This window comes from Crotalus tigris, unplaced genomic scaffold (genome assembly GCF_016545835.1).
Source record: "Crotalus tigris isolate CLP2741 ecotype Arizona unplaced genomic scaffold, ASM1654583v1 scf7180000023864.505019, whole genome shotgun sequence".
NCBI lineage: Eukaryota > Metazoa > Chordata > Lepidosauria > Squamata > Viperidae > Crotalus > Crotalus tigris.
In genome coordinates, this window is record NW_024100235.1 from 245,233 (window position 1) to 260,956 (window position 15,724).

General features: G+C 39.3%; 2 protein-coding genes across 2 annotated transcripts in view; one reads left to right on the forward strand and one right to left on the reverse strand.

Annotated features, from left to right (window-relative positions):
• RNF20 (ring finger protein 20) overlaps positions 1 to 6,432 on the reverse strand; it is a 49,542-nt gene extending 43,110 nt beyond the window's left edge. Inside the window, exon 1 of the mRNA XM_039322176.1 lies at positions 6,414 to 6,432. The gene's annotated coding sequence lies outside the window, so the exon portion shown is untranslated. The remainder of the gene's footprint in view (positions 1 to 6,413) is intronic.
• Positions 678 to 14,945, forward strand: ALDOB (aldolase, fructose-bisphosphate B). The gene is made up of 9 exons (XM_039322179.1): positions 678 to 838; positions 7,728 to 7,844; positions 8,947 to 9,158; positions 9,762 to 9,816; positions 10,382 to 10,542; positions 10,688 to 10,771; positions 11,824 to 11,998; positions 12,873 to 13,072; positions 14,547 to 14,945. Exons 2-9 carry the CDS (start codon positions 7,733 to 7,735, stop codon positions 14,640 to 14,642), a joined length of 1,095 nt encoding a protein of 364 aa, XP_039178113.1. The 5' UTR covers positions 678 to 838; positions 7,728 to 7,732; the 3' UTR covers positions 14,643 to 14,945.
• Positions 14,946 to 15,724: the final 779 nt, after the last annotated feature.

Here is a 15,724-nt window from a genome sequence, read left to right on the forward strand (position 1 = left end):
AACCACTTCCAAAAACTTGCCAAGAAAACCAAAGGGAGCTTGTCCAGGTAGTTGCCCAGTGCCAATGTTGTCTGGAAGGCACATACACACACACTCAGGGACTGCAATCCTCCCTATGAATAAATTCCTACTGAATTCAATTTTGAATGGCCTTTGAGACTTGGTTCTGAGGTTGGCCATTTCTGCATAATTATTAATAAGGAATTTTCCAAGCCCCCTAAAGAAAACAATATTTTGCATAATATTTCTATGCAAATTGAGAATAAATGAATACAATCCAAATAAACGTGTCATGCAGCTTAGCACCGCTGGGAAAACTGAACAGGTAACACCTGCGCCTGTTCCACATCCTGACCACGTACAAGACATTTCAAGCCCCTGCCTTGCCAGGTCCTAGAGTCTGAAGTTAGCAGAAGCAGCCCTTCGTAGAAATAACTTTCTGGCTATTTTCCCCTTTGCAAAACCTTGCTTCTTTCATCATATTGCAGGCGTTGCAAAATGTCTTGCACTTGAGTACATAGGGCAGTTGTTTGTGCACCTAACTATCATATCATAGAGAGAAGGGGAGGGAAGTAGGCAAGCAAGCAAAACACACAGACACACACACCTCTTATTGGACAAACCTTATCACCCTTCACAGCCAATCAGAACTGCTGAGGAGTTACAATCTGCCAATCAGCTTGAAGTGGAGGAAAGAAAATTAGGGGAAGAGTTAAGTAGTAGCGTTGCGTGAAAGATATAAAAAGTTTCCGCGTAGCAGAATTCGCCCCGTTTGGTTGAAGCCACCTTATCCATTCACACGAATCTCTGGGAGAGGCAACGAAGATCCACCAACACGGTACGTGCAGATGTGTTCATGATGGTTCTTGGGAAACTAGGGAACAGAGAAAGGGATGTTTGTAAGTAAGAGAAAGTCTGGATACTCTCGGAGATGGGTGAAAAAATAAATCCTTCTCAGTTTAAAAAGGAGCCTATCTAGCTCTTACTGAAAGATAACTCCTTATATTGACGGAGAAAGGTTGGAGTCGATTCAACAATCGCTCAACCCATTTCTAAACTGTTAAAGCCTCCGGTCCCTCAGAAAGCTACGTTCAGGACGAGAGCGAAGGTCTTCAACTCCAAGCGTTTTTCATTCGTTACCCAAATGCAGAGGATTTTGTTCTTCCTACTCAAGTTACGGATTTGCTATTTAGAATCCATCTCCTCTTCTTGCGTCTGAAAAATTTTTCACTGAGTATCTTCCTCTCCGGTGTAGAATCTCCTTTCTCTTACTAAATCTCATTCGAGGGATTTCACGGCTTCGAAGCCGTTAATGAAATGTCTCTCTATCCAGAATAAGGATACAGTCCCGGATCCCTTAATATCATTAAGAAATCTTGCTCCAATTATGCAAGAAGTTAGTCCTATTAAAAGCAACCTAGATCTTTGCCACGTCAGGAATAGGCGGATCCCCATGTAAATATGGAGAGAATATAAAACAGAAGATTGGTCAAGGAGCTCCTTTGGGGGCTGGGCAGATTGCTGAGATGTGGTTAATAACTCTCATTTTGGGCTTCTACCATCATAAACTGGAGGGACCGATCTATGGCTCTGCAGATATTGCTGGAGTAGATTCCCCAGCATTTCTGCTATTAACAATGGAGCAAAGGAGTGGAATGACCGGTCCTTCATTGTAATGATAAGCAATCTTCATGAGATGATGACACACTTGGAATTTGGAGAATTTATTTATTGGATTCATAGAATCTTGTGAGCACTCTTCCACATACCATGAGAGAGGATGTATATAGTATTGACAAAGTGGCTGCTCTAAGCAATGACAGCCAGTCCCAAAAGAGTCATTTACCCAAAGATGACCTGGTAAAGTTGTTCAGATTCCTCAGTAAGCTTATATTTAAATCCCACAGTGAGTAACATGTTACCCTTCAGGTATTGTTGGACTCTAGCTGCCATCAGTCTTTCCTATGACCGTGCTATCTTGGACTTATGAGAATTAGAGTTTGACAACATTTGTGTTACCCAACTGTGCTTCCAAGCACGGTGGTTGTAGAGTAGGTTGAAAGAATGCTTCAGATGTAGCTCAATGTTCATCCAAGATTTCAGGCAAACATTAAGGCTATGAAATGTGCCCTGTTAAGTCAAGGACTTACAAAAATCTATTGGGAAAGCTGATTTACTATTGGGATAAGGAAATCCTATTATCTTCTGTACACAAAGAAAGTTCTTAGTTCTTACTGTCTGCCAAAACAGGAGAGTGGCCATGTGTGTTCTGAAATGCCAGGAAGACAATAAAAAGTAATTTAAAAGAGTCATCTTTGGCAGGATGAAGAACATAGCAAGGCTTCCCCTGGCTGCATCAGGACCACTTTTCTCTCAAAGGTGTCCATCAGGGACATGGATTTTCAAACATTTTAGGAGCTCTGGAGGAGAATGCTTCTTCAACCCCTCTAGTTTCCCTCATTGCTGCTTTGATGCCATCTTTTTCTCTACTACTGCTGCTATTTATCCATTATACAAATAATGAGAAAATTCAACAGAAGGGAAGAAAATATTGTTCCACTTGTTATCGTCAAACACCAACCCACACTTTGGAAGAGGGTATGGCGGTTATTCTTCAATGAAGAGCCTGAAGAGACATCAAAGATAAACCAGTCTTTTCTATTAAAACCACCCTCTGTCTTTGTCCAAGCCATGACTGTTACTGCACAACACACCAGGTTTCAAAACAGTCCACATCTTCTCCTGCCGTATTATCTTCTTTAGTTCATTATTCCAGTTGTAAAGATTGGAATGACCATTGGCAAGAAAGGGCATATTTTCTTTCTGTCAGTCACATGATGTTTCTCTATTATCAATTGACTTTTTAGAAATCTAGATACTAGGTAGGAATACTGAATACATTTTGCTTATTTTTTTAAGTAGTGTTGGTATTTTGAAAAAGTTCATAGGGCAGGAGAGGCCATTATCTTAACTTCATAGGGAATGTAGTTCACATTTAGATAACCATCTCTTTTCTGAAGTATTCAAATTATATTTGGTGGCAATGGCTTGCTCTATTTCTAGGCATCATCAGCTTTGCTTTGGATTTTTTTTTTTTCACAACTAGTGGGCCTCATTTAGAAGTATTGGCATATTTTTTTCTGATTTGTTAAAAATTATTTTTAGAGGTCCTGGCAAAAAGTACATTGTTTAGAATCTGGTGATATCCCAAATAAGACTTTAGAAGTTTCTGATGAGACACTTCTCCATTTTAAACATTTTGAAGTCATTCCCCTGCTGTTTCATTTTATACACATGGGCTGCAAGGATTGCCCATGGAAAATACAATTCTAAATTTTCAGTGCTCTCAAAAATTGTGATAACATGAGAAGGACAAAATGAGTACACCCAGACTGCACACATGCAACCTACAAAAACATCTTTCTGTAGTTCTGAATCTTCTGGCTGCAGCATTTATGCTGGTGGCTGTGGAAAAAACTGAGGACCATTTGTGGCTGAGCGGCAAGTTTGATTAGACAAAGAGACATACGTAGGTAAGATTACCCAGCAAAATTATACCTGTAATGTGATATTTAGACACTCCCATACACGCATCACGATTGCATTCCCTGAGCAAAACAGGGAAATGCCCATTACTTCACATCTAGAATAAATCTTAGATTCACTTTCTGGGGAACTATGAACTGATGGAAGGGTTCTTTTATTGGACTGAAGCTCATGCTTGAAACAGTGAGTCCACTAAAATCAGTGGAGCAAGTTATGATCACCAGCACTTTGAAGTTGCCTTACTTCTAAAGAAATTTATGAAATTTATGAAATTTGTATTCTGCCTTTCATCCAAGACCTCAGTGAGTGACCATAAATAACACTTCACTCTCCTATTTTTCACCATCACAACAATTGTGTAAGGTATAATTAAAGAAGTACTTTATAAAAATGTATAGAAATGTTCTGCTAATCCAAAATTCTTTTTAACCAATATAGAAAATCATTGTCATTAGTCCTGGTAGCACTATATTATTAAACTTACTTAGACTGTTGCTAAAGTCCATATCTTTTGGGTCTAGCAATTGAAAAGAATGATGATTCTAATCCATGTAATGGCCATATTCAGTAGTTAATTATTCTCCATGCAACCAGGGTTTAGTCTTAGCAAAACTAAACATCAGCTGTCTTTTACCTAGGAACAAAAGTTGGACACACACGTCCTAAAAGACATGCAACAGACTTTGCAAACTGCACATCTGTCTCCCTCCCTCCAAAGTACACACACATATACATCAGTCCACATTGCAGCAACCTAGCTGGAAGGCACTACCCACTAACCCTCTTCTGACCTCAATTCTTGCCCTTTGGTCTGTCATCTGTTGTAACATTAACAGAAGACAACCTTTGTGCTATTTCTAAAGGGGAAGGCTTTCTTCCACCCCCCAATCTTCCGTAGCGCTAAAAAAAAAGAAAGAGAAAAAAAAGGCTTATATTCCAGGTAGGTTGACCGTTCCTGCCCAGATCCTATTGTCTCTCTGCCAGGAACTTGATTAGACAAACAGCCTTTTTTACTTTTCATGCTCCTGATATATCTTAAATGCCACCACATTTTTTATAGTGCTGCAATACTGTTTTCTCATTCCGAAACTTTTAGGCTTGGGAAATACAATTTATTTGTATGACAAATGGGCTCATTCAGCACAGTTATGTTCTTCCATATTGCTAGCCTTTAAAGCTTGGGGGTGGGTGGGGTGGGAGTGGACAATTTTTCCTAGAAGCCAAAGTCTGTTATTTTATTATAACTTGTGCTTTTTTAAAAAAAATAGAAACTTTTAATTTTTTTTTTCAATGCGGCATGACCCAGATATGCTAAAATTTAAGCCACATAATATAACCCTGAATTTCCATTTTAAAAATTGCCTCCAGAACCATTCAAGTTCAGGCTGCCAAAATCTATTGATTGGTGATGGGGAAAAAAGGGAAATAGGGTAAAACTGCAATAAGTTTAACGTCCCTTTGCAAGTGAAAATATGTTTCCCCCCCTCTTTTTTACATTTAGTTAGTTGATATATAGTTGCACCCCCACACACACACACGTGACTTGTTACAGCAAGTTATATCCTGCCAATTTCAAATGATTCCAGGCAATTACTTATTATACTGACATTTCTAAAGATCTCTCAGCAATTTGCATTAAAACCTCAAAAACCAAAACTCAACCCTGTAATATTAAAAACAATTACATATAATCATTAAAATGGTTAAAAGACTGTTTTAAAAGATGCATTTTTGTGTCTTTTTCATACCAAAGAGGTTAAGAGATAAACATCTTATTTAGACAGGCATTCATTTTCTCAGATGGACAAGCTTTGTACAATTTTACTTAGGATCGTATTTTGTGATTACCTGTGGTTTTGGATGCTCTGTTACTCCAGGAAATAATATTCAATAAAAAGTGGTAGTGTTACACACATACACACACACACACACACACACACACAAACACACACCAAGTACAGCCATAATCCAAGTGAAAGAAAATAATCGCTACAATCTTGAATGTCCCAAAAGTGCTTTTTCAAAAGGCAACTGGACTTCCTTTGTTTTTCCTTGAGACATTTCACTTCTCATCCAAGAAGCTTCTTCATTTCTGATTGAAGAAGCTTCTTGGATGAGGCTGACTGAACTTAAGAAGCTTCTTGGATGAGAAGCAAAATGTCTTTAAGGAAAAACAAAGCCCAGTTGCCTTTTGAAAAAGCATCTTTGGGACAACCATGATCAGGATGACTGAGAATCTCCATAGACATGCAGTCTTGCATGTCATTCATAATGGCCAACAGCAGATAATATAATCACTTAGCTCTTCTCTTAGCAGATTCTGAAACAAGACAATTCACAGCCTGCTTTAATGATTAACTGGCGGCATACCTGCTTTCTTTTCTACATGCACTTTAAAAATTATTCCTACATCTACATACCTGAAAATCTCTGAGCTACACATAAACACCCAGGAAAGAATTAAAAGCTCTCTCCCAGAAAAGCAAAAGTTCAAGAGTTTAGGTAGGAGTTTTTCCAACCTACTGTATATATATTCTATGAGTCCTGACTATTCCTGTTTTGGGCTATGATAAAGTAATATGGTTCTCCTCCTACAAGAATCTCTGACATGTATTTAGGCAAATACTGAGGAAGCAGAGGTTAATTAGCCAAAGGGCTGGTTAATAAAAAAACACAGAATGCTCTGTTAGAAGATTGCAATGTTATTTGGAAACAAGCAATCTGATTCTCTGTAGTAGAAAAGGATCTTAGCACTTAGCAACAGCACTTAGACTTATATACTGCTTCATAGTGCTTTACAGCCCTCTCTAAGCGGTTTACAGAGTCAGCATATTTCCCCCAACAATCCGAGTCCTCATTTTACCAACCTTGGAAGGATGGAAGGCTAAGTCAACCTTCAGCCGGTCAGGATCAAGCTCCTGGCTATGGGCACAGTCAGCCTCCCATACTACATTCTAACCACAGCTCTTTTAGGATAGCAATCTTGTTGGACATAACTTTTCTGTCCCATCCTATGTGAGTCCTTGTTATGCTCACAAGGAGAAGCCCTTCTTCCAAGAAACAGGAAGGAACTGCAAGAAAAAGCCAACCCTTTTTATTCTCACAGACCTGAGTCAGAGTCCAAGGCAAACAAACACAGTCCATAGAAACTCAATCCTCAACACAAATGGTTGCCTTTGGCAACCAGCACCTTCCACACCTTCCCTTTTATAATTCAGCCAAGGTGTGGCTTCCTAATGTCTTCTCCTTTGCCTTTGGAGTCATCCCATTGCATTCCTCTGTCCTACTCGCTTCTCTTGCCTGTGCTTTCGTGCATCCTGGATTTTTTCCAACTGTTTTTCATCACTGTCCAACTCAGGTGCCCAGCACAGCTGTGTCTCAGCCTGAGCCCAAGTAGAGGGGCCAGGCTCATCATCTGACTGTAAGTCTTGGAGCTCCTCAGAGCCTTCCTCTGACTCCAATATCATTCCATTTGGCAGGGTGCCAGGGTTGAATCTGAGTCTGTTCCTTACCATCCAGACCTTCACAGCCTCCAAATACTGAGATAAGACCTTGATCATACCACTTAGTCAGCCTTGGCTTAGATATATCATCAGATTAGTGGTCATACCTGACCTCAAAAAGACAGATCACCTCACCCAGATATTAAAAAGAGAAGGAAGGGTGCCAGGTCCTGTGACACCCCATATATCAAGGAACTCAGGTTCATAGTCTCCTCCCATCAACACTGACTGGGATCAATTATAAGGAAAGAGGAAAACCACCACAATACAGTGCCTCTTATTCTTCATCCCCAAAGAGGATCCAGAAAAAACATCGACATCAATTGTATTGAAAACTGCCAAGATACCAAGAACTGGGATACTTCTGATTCCTCTAGAGATCACCATAAATGTGCCCGCTGACATCTCTGTACCAGGTTCCTGTCTGAATCCCAACCAAAATCCAGAGCCCTTTGAAGCTGAAGACATTTTTTTTAATCCACTATTTACTGAGTTTTGTTGTTTTACTGATATATAATGACTGAAAACCTCAATGTGGGTGAGAATGTGTCCTCTTCCTGTTACATTTAAATACACAAATGTCTTATGCCATGACAATGATGCTGCTGTTGCTAAATTAAGATTATTCAGATATCCAAATAAATTTATCTTAAAGTTTGGAGTGATCTTTTCTTCCAGCCACCATGACCCACCAGTTTCCAGCACTCTCTCCGGAGCAGAAAAAGGCACTCTCTGACACAGCTCAGCGGATTGTTGCTACTGGCAAAGGGATCCTAGCTGCAGATGAATCTGTAGGTAAGTGTCATCAAGCAATCCTTTTGGTTCTTTTCTATTGAGGCTGAAAAGTTAGATTCATTCCTTTCAGTACAAGATAAGATAAGATAGGTAACCTTTGTTGTCATTTTTTTTTACTATGGGCACAACAGCACACATCAAAAATGAAATTTAGTTGCCCGCTCTCAAAGTGAAACACATACGTGACGCACACCTAAACATATGTATAGATCCATACCCCTACATATACATAGCAAATAAATATTAAATACTGTCCATCTTGAATGTATAATGGAAGGAGGAAACTTGAGAGTTCACAAGGTTAATGCTGTATGGAATGAAACTATGGCTGAATCTGGATGTTCTGCGATGGATACCATGAAGCCTCCTCCCAGAAGGTAACAAGGGAAACAGATCATGAAGAGGATGTGTAGTGTCCCAGATAATCTTACGGACCCTGCTCAAGCAACGCAACTCTTAGTGGCTCCATTGATAAATGATGAATGAGGCTCATTTTCAGAGTTGCTTAGACAAGCCAAGGGAAGACATTTGGAAATCAATTTCAAAATCTTTTCTAATCTCCTTCTGCTTTTCCTACTCTGCACACTTTCAGGCTGCAGGCCAAGGATAGCAAAAATACATTTTCTAATCAAAAATTGCTAGTATAATCCCAATTTCCTCTAATCCTAGAGGAGAGTGAAGATTAGCCAATTTTCTATAACTATCAAGAATATTTTCACACGATGTGAAATGTGAATATTAAATTCTGTGCCTGTAATCTGAAGGAGTATACTCCACAAAGGGCGATATTACTAGGCACACTTTAGACCAGGGGTCTTCAAACCTGGCCCTTTTATGACTTGTGGACTTCAACTCCCAGAATTCCTCAGCCAGGCATGCCTGGCTGAGGAATTCTGGGAGTTGAAGTCCACAAGTCATAAAGGGTCCAAGTTTGAAGACCCCTGCTTTAGACGATGGAATTTTACAAATCATTGCATGTTATTCATGAATGCACACCCTATAATCTTCTTTTGCAGAGCTTTTAAAACTTGTTACAAATAGGTTATAGATAAAATTCACCAACATAAAGTTCCTGACTTTTAGTGGTTTCCCTTCTCCATAGGGACAATGGGTAACAGGCTCCAACGTATCAACGTGGAGAATACAGAAGAAAATCGCCGTCAGTTCCGTGATATTCTCTTCTCTTCTGACCCAACCATCAATCAACAGATTGGGGGAGTTATTTTCTTCCACGAGACTCTCTATCAGAAGGACAACACTGGAAAACTCTTCCCAGCTGTCATCAAGGACAAGGGCATAGTGGTTGGAATCAAGGTAAATCGTTTCAAAATCCTTTCCTAGATGTCTCAAAGGTGCTTTTTTCAAAAAGCAACTGGACTGGTTTTTTTTCTTTGAGGAAGAAGAAAAAGAAAATGTTTTCGCTTCTCATCCAAGAAGCTTCATCAGTTCTGATGGTGGGGGGATGGAAGGATCAGAACTGATCCCCACCATCAGAGCTGATGAAGCTTCTTGGATGAGAAGCGAAACATTTTCTTTTTCTTCTTCCTCAAAGAAAAAAAACCAGTCCAGTTGCCTTTTGAAAAAAAATACCTTTGAAGCAACTATGACCTGGATGACTGAGAATCTACACAGACATCCTTTTCTAGAGTTAGTTGCTGCAGAAAAGTAAAAGTACCCAGCTTTTATCTGCACTTCTATTGTAGTATGGATTGCAGGCCACACAAAAGCAAAGACAGCACAAAATAAAGGGGTGTGTGTGTTTTGGTTGAGTTACACAGAGTTTATGTGTGGTAAATCATCAGGGTGAAGGTGATCCCATAAATCCAACATCTATTGGTAGTGCCTGTGTTTAAGTGATCTGTGCTTTAGTCCATTTTGTAACCTATGTGCATTTAATGCTGTATTAATTATCCACAGCTGGATAAAGGTGTGGCTCCATTGGCAGGAACTAACAATGAAACCAGCATTCAAGGTAAGCTTTCTTTCATGTCATAGAATGTTCAGAAACATTAGCTTGAATGTTAGATAAAAGGGTTAATGAGCAAGGAAAAAGAACACAGTGCTTTTAAGTTGAGGGGAAACACTTAAAAACAAAAACAAATTAACATTGGGAGGAATGGAACCCTGGACTGTGTTTTAGTCCTGAAAACTCAAGAAATGCGGAATCCAAAAAGCAGAATTTATGTTCAGATAGGAATACAATTATTTGCTTAAAGCAGCAAAAGTAATTATTTTCACCTGCCCCAGGGGCAGTGCTTACAAAGATTTGTGTGGAAAAAAAGAGAATTCTTGTCTAAAGCTTCCTAAAAACTACAAAACAATTCAAGTTTTCTGTCTGGTATTCCAAGCTTCTAGAAGACAGTGGTACTGTTTACATAGCATTCTTATCCATAGTTAACTCTACCAAAAAAATTTCAGTGAAACCAATATACAGTATTGGATTTTCATGACAAATGGAACCATAAACTAATCTCATGGACTGATTTTCTCACATTGGAAAAACCCAACTGCTAAAAGACTTCTATATTTGCCTTCAGGTCTGGATGGGCTTGCTGAGCGCTGTGCCCAGTATAAGAAAGATGGAGCAGATTTTGGCAAGTGGCGTGCAGTGCTGAAAATTACAGATGCAACTCCTTCTACTCTTGCCATCCAGGAGAATGCTAACACATTGGCACGCTATGCTAGTATCTGCCAGCAGGTATAGTATGATCTCCACAAATATTTGGGTGTTTGGAATAGTTTGTCCAGGGGCTTGATAATGAGTATTATTAGTTTTTTGCTGGCTAAGCTCAGGTACAGCCCATCTGGATTTCAATTAAATCTTCTCTCTGTTTAAATACCAGCATGGCTTAGTTCCTATTGTGGAACCTGAAATCCTACCTGATGGAGACCATGACCTCCAGCGATGTCAGTATGTGACTGAAAAGGTAAGGGATTGTTATTATTATAAAGAGTCTGACTCACTTTTCAGTCTAAAATTAAATTCCCCTGGATACAGTGGCCTCATCTCCTAGTTATCAGAGTTCGCTCTCTTAAAATGTATTTCTAATTTTCAAGATCTTCAAGTCCAAACTGTTTTGTCTCTCTCATAATATTCATTTCACTGCTAAGTTGTATCGTTAAAAAAAAAAAAAAAAGGAAAACCACCTAAGATATACTGGGTACAAATAGTGGTTTTTGCAGACTTTTAATTTTATTAGAAAAAAATACATAGCACACATGACAATAAATGCCAGTTTTGAAATCTTGGGCTAATGGTTTTTGAAGTGAAATGGATAAAGATGAACATTTATTTTCTCCATTTGACAACTTTAAGCCTTGTGGACTTCAACTCCCAGAATTCCTCAACCAGACATGCTGAGGTGGGGAATTCTGGGAGTTGAGGTCCACAAGTCTTAAAATTACCAACTTTGGAGATCCCTGCTGAAAACATAAGTCAAGAGTATGTTTCTGAGCCACACCTCCCAACATTTCTTGTCCTGGACCATAATAGCTAAGGCTGAAGGAAATTGCAGCTTGACATCTAGAGGACCTGAATAGATGTAAACCAGGAGCCTTCAAACTTGGCCCTTTTATGACTTGTGGACTTCAACACCCAGAATTCCTCAGCCAGCGTGCCTGGCTGAGAAATTCTGGGCATTGAAATCCACAAGTCATAAAAGGGCCAAGTTTGAGTACCCCCGTGTAAGCAAAGTGTAATCAGTGACAATATGTTGCATTCCTATCATTTGAAGTCCATGTGAGTGTTATTGAATGGTAGAGACTGTAGTCCAGTACAGAAGGAAAGTACCAGACTCAGAGAGGACAGCAATCTTGAATAACCATGGCGATACTAAAGGAAGCTTCTTCAGCAAGGCTGTTGTTGAACCATCTTGTTTGAGCATAAACGCACACTTATCTAAGAGTTACCACAATAAAAGAAGTGGGGCTGTGTAAGCATGTTATAAACATTTCTACCACCACTTTTCTTTGTATCCAGGTGCTGGCTGCTGTTTATAAGGCCTTGAATGACCACCATGTTTATTTGGAAGGAACACTGCTAAAGCCCAACATGGTGACAGCTGGACAGGCTTGTCCCAAGAAATATACCCCACAAGATGTGGCCATGGCAACAGTTACAGCTCTCCTTCGGACAGTCCCAGCAGCTGTTCCAGGTACTTCTTCAGACCCTGTTATTTGAGTAACAGAAGTCTCCTCAGTCATGATTTCATTTCAGGTTTTTCTATCTAATTAAGGGTGCTTTAAAGCTAATTTGGGCATCCTGAATCAATATTTCTTAGTTTGTGAAGGGAAAATCTGTGGTGTTTTTATGTGAACATTCTATCCATGGTAAGAATTGATTTTAGGCCCACAAAACCTTTTTGCATTCACACTTGCAAGTTGTGTGCCTATCTTCAGCCTGCTCAGTCTGTATGGTGGAAGTCTTCTAGGTCTTCACACCTTGGTTTCATCTCATTTTTTCAGGGAGTGACTGGGTAGCTCCTACTGTCACTCCTATCTTCCATGGTACCTCACTGGAGTTCACTCCCTTCCTTAGGTATGTGAAATAGTCCAGTTTCATTTTAAATTAATTTTTAAAGCACTAAATGGCTTAGGATCAGATTATTTGAAAGACTCCCTACAAAATGTGGCCTAAAGACCCATCTTAAGTCCATGTTTATTACATCTTTATTACATCTCAGTAGAAGAGTTCCTGTCTTCCTTTGTAATTACTTTTTGAATAAGCCTGAACATTTCAGTCCACGTTTAAATGTTTGTAAGATGCAGCTCCAGAATTTACCCATCCTAATTTTATATCTTGCTGGGTTTGATTATGTTTAAATGTAGCCTCTGTTGAAATGGAATGTTTACAATATTGTGTAGTTTGAATTAGCGGTCTTTTTATTCTTTTAATTTTTTTTTTGATTCTTTAAATTCTTGATTTCTTATCCCAGTCATCATATAAAACATCACGATTAATCCAGCACAGTTACTTTAGCATTTAGGAATTTGAGCCATCAGTATCTTGTAATCTCATTCAAACTGCAGGAATCTGCTTCCTTTCTGGGGGCCAAAGTGAAGAGGAGGCATCCATTAACCTCAATGCTATCAATCTGTGCCCACTGCCCAAACCCTGGAAGCTGACTTTCTCATATGGGCGAGCTCTACAAGCATCAGCTCTGGCTGCTTGGTCTGGCAAGCCTGCAAATAAGAAGGCTTCCCAAGAGGCCTTCATGAAACGGGCAAAGGTAAGGCAGTATCCTTAAAAAAAATCAGAATCTCAAAGGTACCAAAATTAAAGGAAGAGCAACATAATCAGTATAAGTTTCCAATTGAAATATTATTGCTTTCAGGCAAGCCATTTCTAGCATTTTTTCTCCTAACAGAACAGGGATGGATGCATCTTCCCTCAAATTTCTTTCTTTCTTTTTTAAAGGATTCAGCTACCTGGTAATGTCACCATACCACTGGATGCACCTTTTGGAAGGCATAATTATAAAATGTGCCCATAATTATAATTGTTTGTAAAGTGTTTCCCAAGGGCAAAAAAGATCATCTTTCCTGGTTTATTATGTAAAAATCTAAATGTGTTGTTAAGTGAGTAAACCCAAGCTAAATGAGGTAAACCTGAGGTAAACCAAACTCAAGGTGATATGGAATCTTGCCATGCAAATTTTGGAAACAAGTCATAGTAGTTGCACTATAAAAGGGATAGTTTGGTATAGTGCAGCTTGGCTGGCTCAGGAATTCTGGGAGTTGAAGTCCACGAGTCATAAAAGAGCCAAGGTTGCCTACCCCTGGTATAGTGGTTAAGAGGCTGGCACAGAAGCCAGGAGACAGTCAGTTCAAGTCCCACCTTAGGTATAAAAACCACCTGGCTGACTTTGAGCTAGTGACACTCTCTCAGTCCAACCCACCTCACAGGGTTGTTGTGGGGAAATCAGGAGAGAGAAATATTAGGTACGTTCACTGCCTTGAAATGTATATAAAGAAATTGAGAAGAAGGAGAAGACTTCTATGAATGCATCATTAGAGTGAAATTGACACAGGTGTGAAGATTTTCTCCCATCATGATTGACTCTATAGCTAACGCATTTGTGCTCTTATCTACAAATGATTATTACAATAACATTAAAATATTTCAAATTTAATGCTATTTTCATATTTCATATGATATAAAATTACATTGTTTATATAATTATATCATAGTTGGTATAAATATAGCCTATGAACAGGTGTATTTTTCCACCAGCCAAATTGACAGCTGAACTTCTTTTAGAAATTATTCAGTATAGTTAAATACAGTGCTGTAACAAAGACCTGAGGAATAAAACCATGCTTAGAAACATATGTTTGAAGGGTGCTCTCTGAGCTTGCTTGTTTTCTTGCAGATGTTTCATTACCTAACTAGGTAACGTCAGTGCTAGTAAGGAGTGTAATTTGCTTCAATTTATATTCTGGTGCCTTATCTGTCTTTGTGGGTGTGGGCGGTCTTAGGGATTCTTTGGTTAGGCTGTTTATTAATGGCTCTTTGGCAGTTTCTTGATTGGAGTATTGCTTACTTGATTGTTGGTCTGAAGTTAACCCTTGAGTTTATTTATGCTGATCTGAGTGCTGATTACTGGTGGAGAGGTGCATAAATTTTGCTTAGATTAACTGATTTTTTTCCATTCTTTGTTTTGTTAACACTAACCACCTGTATCTTTCCTTTTTCTCTTTCAGATTAATGGCTTAGCTTGCAAAGGCCAGTATGTTACATCTGAAAATGGCAGTGGAGCAGCCACCCAATCACTGTTTAGTCCCAGTTACACATACTAGTGTTAACAACCAATACAACCAACCTCAGAGAGCACCAAGGACTCCTCATTTCAACCCTGAGCTAAATATTCTTCTTTATTGACACACTAGTTCATAAAGCATTGCACTGGGCAAGATGGACCACTGCCTTTTTAGGACTCCCTCTTTTTCCTATTATTATCCAAGGGGAGAAATGTGAATGCCCATGTGCAGAGAAACACATAAAGAACACCAAGAAAGAGGAAACAGAGTGCCCTTTCCAGTCTATAAACTCTGAGCAAATGTCTTACCACTGTGAAAAGATTAAATGCCTGTGAAACTTCGGCCAAGTCTATATCTGTTATTCATTTCTGGTCCCACTGAATTTTTGCTTTTTCGTGTGGCATTCCAGTGACTATATATAACAGTTTAACATAATCAGTGTTTCACTAATGTGTTTGAGATTGATTTAAAATGGGGTCTTTCAAGATACCAGTAAGTTGTTCAAATCTCAGGGGAAACCTCATTCCAAAAAGCTGCTACAAAGAAAATGCACTTCTGGGCTCCCAATAGATGACTGTTTACTTGATGGAATTGGAACATGCGAAATCTGCCAGACTAAACCAGCTGAGCAGATTCTGCTATGGCAGGCATAGCTGGTTTATGGAATGGGGAGCCCAACACACATCAGGTTTGAAAGTCTCCCTGAAGACCCTTTCAGATGGGTTCCTGTAGAGAGAGGGGAGGGGGGGGAAGAGATTTTATATTTGAAACAATACACCGGTGTCAAACTGCCGGCCCACGGGCCAGTTTCATCATACCAAAGCCATGCCCACCCCATTGCCGGCAATGGCAAAAAAGCTCTTGATACGTTGCACGACATCACATGACGTAGCGAGTTTGACATGTCTGACCTAGAACCTGTACTATTAAGTACAAGGACTGAACTATTTCTTTAAGTACTTAAAATAAACACATTGCATAGAAAAGTCATCACCCAGGGAAATCCTGCTTTAAATAATTTGGCCCAAACTACCTACTGGCTGAACCAGATTGTATGTGTATAAGTGGACCTGCTATTGGCCCAAAGCAACAAGAGATCTTTGGTGGCAGATTTCAGGCAT

What these genes read in the sequence shown, in the direction of transcription:
- ALDOB (XM_039322179.1), top strand. Translation starts at nt 7,733, where the DNA reads ATGACCCACCAGTTTCCAGCACTCTCTCCGGAGCAGAAAAAGGCACTC. An exon ending in AGCTGCAGATGAATCTGTAG is followed by an intron (nt 7,845 to 8,946) that starts GTAAGTGTCATC and finishes CCTTCTCCATAG; the next exon opens with GGACAATGGGTAACAGGCTC. An exon ending in GCATAGTGGTTGGAATCAAG is followed by an intron (nt 9,159 to 9,761) that starts GTAAATCGTTTC and finishes AATTATCCACAG; the next exon opens with CTGGATAAAGGTGTGGCTCC.